This window comes from Austrofundulus limnaeus, unplaced genomic scaffold (genome assembly GCF_001266775.1).
Source record: "Austrofundulus limnaeus strain Quisiro unplaced genomic scaffold, Austrofundulus_limnaeus-1.0 Scaffold654, whole genome shotgun sequence".
Classification (NCBI taxonomy): Eukaryota; Metazoa; Chordata; class Actinopteri; order Cyprinodontiformes; family Rivulidae; genus Austrofundulus; species Austrofundulus limnaeus.
In genome coordinates, this window is record NW_013953056.1 from 208,418 (window position 1) to 212,830 (window position 4,413).

At 41.6% G+C, this 4,413-nt stretch overlaps 1 protein-coding gene across 1 annotated transcript in view; it reads right to left on the bottom strand.

Moving 5' to 3' along the window:
* The window catches only part of LOC106531592 (kinesin-like protein KIF11-B), a gene marked incomplete at both ends in the record, with an annotated part of 3,799 nt that extends 3,000 nt beyond the window's left edge, over positions 1-799 (bottom strand). The window contains 3 exon segments of the mRNA XM_014027499.1: positions 73-198; positions 315-487; positions 664-799. Of these exon segments, the coding sequence (XP_013882953.1) occupies positions 73-198; positions 315-487; positions 664-799 (435 nt within the window).
* Between the last annotated feature and the right edge of the window lie 3,614 nt (positions 800-4,413).

Below are 4,413 nucleotides of genomic sequence, written 5' to 3' on the forward strand. Positions count from 1 at the left end.
GATTTGGACACAAACTGAAATGTTGTCTCTTATTTCATTTTACTGGACTGACAGGACTCAGTATGGACTCACCTTTTGGACCAGAGCTCGCTGCTTCTCCACAGAGGATTGGAGTGAGTCACTAAGCTCTCTGACAACTGATAAACCCCTCAGAGTCCGAACAGCCAGGACGCTCTCCATGTCCTGCTGATGCTCCTCCTAAACCAACAAAATCCTCCGTTATTAAAAACACTCACAAGTTGCAACTGGATTTATGAGCTGAAAACCTCCAAACCAGATATTTTAACATTTAAAGCAGTCCTTCAACACCTTACCAGCAGCTGCAGCAGAATCTCTTTGTTCTTTGGACACAAAGCTTTGTGCTGCTGCACCTTCTCCTGACAGCGAGCCACACCCTCAGTCACCAGCGACCTGACTCCGCCCACAAACGACTCCATGTTGGTCAGAGAGTCTTTCAGCGCCGCCTCGTTCAAAACAAGCAAACCATCTTTTCAAGAAGGTACAGAGAGAGCAACAGTTAGGACAAAATGACAGCATCGTTATGAAGTTTCTGAGTAAACATGAAGCCAAACATTTGATCTGGAAGATTCTGTTAAAAACAACAAAAYCCTGCAATGTTCTGTGCAACAGTTCTACACATAATCTGTGGTGTTTTGTTCGTACCGACGGCCTGCGAGTATCCACTCAGGATGTTGTTGTGTTTGACTCCACATTGTTCAACGCTGYGTTGCATGTTGCTGAAAGCTCCGTCCATCCGCTGAGCAAAGCCCTGCTGCATCTGCATGTTGTGCTGCTCCACCTGTCATTGTCAACATAGGGCTGTTAGTCCTGACTAGGCATGGGCCAGATACTGGTTTCAAGGTATACAGTGATATGAAAAAGTCACGGTTTGAAAACCACTAAGATTTTTTGTCATACCGTCCCTACAGTATAAGTGTTTTTTGTTTTTCCTCTGGTCTGTGCAGCTACAGACTTTCCCCTTTTCCCCTGTCTAAAATAATAAATCTGGCTAAATGAAAATACTTTGGATGCTGTAAGAAGACAGACGGAGTGTCTTGTGAACTGTGAAGGCAACACATCTTTAAGTAAAATCCTAAAGTGCAGACTGAAATGACCTTGATGATCCAACATGCTTACTTAAACTTTATGAAGAACGTAAATGTCTGCTGGGGCAACAATAATTACTTACAAGAACTGGTACTGGTTCAGACACAAGGAGTTGAAAACCACTGTTGTGGAAACACAACACAAAGCACTGACACTAGAGGCCAGGAGACAGACTATAAAAGGAGAACTAATGAGGAGCAAACAAGAAACACCTGGAGGAGAGACACGAGGAGCAGGTGAGTGTGGGTGGGGCGGAGCAGACGGTGGAGCAGAGGCAGGCTGGAGGAACTTCTGCCTGGTCTGTTGACAGGTTGGCCCCACAACTACAGGTGTCCTGTTGGCTGCCAGGATTAAACCATCAAACTTTTGTTCATTTAATATGTATAGTTTTATACACAGAATTTTTTCTTTTGGATTTGTCAGTTTCAAACTTTGATGACATGGAGTCATTTATTAATGTGAAGAGAAAGTGTTTCATTCTTCTTCTTTTACTTTCAGGCAATGTTCAGCCTAACCCAGGTCCTTGTTTAAATAATATTGGTACCCCTGAGAACTTTAAAGCGAAATCAGGCCTTGGCATTTTACATTTTAATGTCAGAAGCCTGCTTCCTAAAATTGACATAGTTAAAATTTGGGTACAAACAACGGAACCTGATATCCTTGTGTTGTCTGAAATTAGGCTAAATAAATCTGTTTCTGATCAGGATATTGCTATAAATAACTACAATGTTTTCCATTGTGATCGTCCTAAGAAAGGTGGAGGTGTAGCTATTTATATAAAAAATATGTTCCATGCAACACTTCTCTCTATCACCAGTTTGCACCTCTGCGTAAATATAGGATAAAGGGGCGAAGTAATCCCTGCTTCTCTGCTGACATTAGTAATCTCCTCAGACAAAGAGATCAAGCATGGGCCAAGGGACGAAAAACAAAATTAGATGCTGATTGGATTAATTTTCGTAAGCTACGTAATAAATGTACTTCTTTAATTAAGAAGTCCAAATCTGAATTTTACTTTTCAGAAATCACTAAAAATCTAAATGATCCTAAGAAGTTTTGAAATAATCTGAAATTTGTTTCTGGGGGTGTGTCTCTTTGTGAAATGCCCAATTCTTTGGTCAAAGACTCTATAAAACTGGTTGATAAATGTGATATGTTAAATTATTTTAATGAGCATTTTACTGCGGTAGGGAACTTATTTAAATCTCTTAATAGTGATTTAAAAGTGGAAAAAATATTTCCATATAATGAATCTGTTAGCTGCTATCCAGCTGTTAGTTCTTTTCATTCCTTTCATTTTACACATGTGTGTGACTCAGAGGTACATTATTTGATGCATTACAAAAATTGGATGTCAAAAAATCGGTTGGTCCGGATGGTTTGGAACCCTTTTTCTTAAAACTGGCTGCTGATTTTATAGCTGAGCCTTAAACTTGTATTTTTAATCTTAGCCTTACTACAAACAAAGTTCCAAAAGTTTGAAAATTTGCATTTGTCCTGCCACTACTAAAAGGAGGTGACCCCTCAATTATGGATAATTACAGACCAATTTCCAAATTATGTATTTTGGCAAAAGTATTTGAAAAGCTGGTCTGTGTCCAGCTGAAAGCATTTTTAGAATCAAATAGTATCTTAAATCTCTATCAGTCAGGTTTTAAGAAGCAGCATAGCACTAAGGTTTTAAATGACATGTTTGAAGCACTGGATTCTAAAAAGTTTTGCCTTGCTCTTTTTATTGATCTATCTAAGGCATTTGATACTGTGGATCACAATATCTTGTTAAGCATGGGTGTAACCGCCATAGGCACCGGGTGGGACATGTCCCCCCAACTTTCAATATCTGTGCCCNAAGAAACTCCTGTTTGGATGAAATACAGAAGATGTTTGTAGCATGAAGGACCTCTGCCAGGTCATAGTTCTCTGGAACTGAACTCTGTTCTGAAAACGTTTTCTTAGACAAAGTCTGGCTGCTCATTAATCTGTCCTCGTCATGTGGAAAAGTTCAACTTTATTGCCATTTGTAGTCAGAAATAAAAAACTACATTGGGAAAACAATGGCAAGACCTCACATCCACATCATGCACACATAAACGATTTAAAATATTATAAAAAAATTTAAAGAAACTGAGTTTGGTTGTCGACGTGCTCCCTGACTCCCAGTTGCCACTGGAGGTCACGCTCCACCAGACCTGCAGGAACACGAGGGTCAGCGTGGCCCTGCGTGCTGCTCGTTAAAGACCAGGAGAATAAAGCAGTTTGTACCTGAGACAGAGCTGTGGAGGTCRGAGCAGTAACCGTTCAGCTCACTCAAGGCCTGCTGGCTCTCATCGGCTGTCAGACGCAGAGAGGAGGTGAGAGAGGAGGAGGTGGAGGCCAGGAGGTCTGCCTGGGCTGAAACCTGATTCTCTACTGAGCTGCAACCACTGCAGACAGATCAATCAGATACGGCTCATCAGCTGCTGATGTTTGCAGACAAAGAAAAAAGGAAACAAAGAAGCTTCAAGCCTCACCTGCTGATGCCCTGTTTGAGGCTCAGAGCGGGACTCTTCAGATCTTTTGTGGAAGAGTGCAGATCAGTGTAGTCCTGCAGAGTCTGCAGAGTCTGCAGAGTGAGCTGGTCCTGAAGGCACTGGATGGTCTGCTTCATACCCTGACAACAACAAACTACTGTTGGTTTTCTTCTATCTGGTGTTACAGAGATCTAGACTAACTTTTTGCACTGGTTGCACCGGTGCTCCTAACATTTTTTCTTAGGCGCACCAGCACAAAAGTTAGGTGCACCCAAATTTTCAACCACGTCGCACTTAACATCAGAATTTTACAGGTTACTATGACCCCCGCACACGAAGCGTAAGCCATATTGTTTTCGTACTGTTTGCCGTATTTATTTTTGGTCAACCGTAGCACAAAAACAGCCGCACCAATCAACATGAAATTTGGCAGAACTGTAGATGAGTCTGACCTACACTGCACCAGCCAACGGTTTTACAATAGACCCCATATTTGAGGAGGGGGCTCCTTTCAAAGAGGGGGTGTCAGGACATGCAAAAATGCTTATAACTCAGAAACTGTTCAACACAGAAGTTTCAGATTTCTTTGGTTGTTTAGCTCTGATGAAGCTCTATCCATCAGGCCCACCAATCACCAAACTATTTTTGTTTCGAACACCCAGATCCTGTGTCCTGGCTGTCCGGTGGACAAACAAGAAAAAAAGACCTTGATTAAAGTTCTCTGCCGCGGGTGTTCGTCATCATAAAAATGAAGGAGAAAAATCTTTGGTAAAAGCGAACAGAACACTAAACTGTG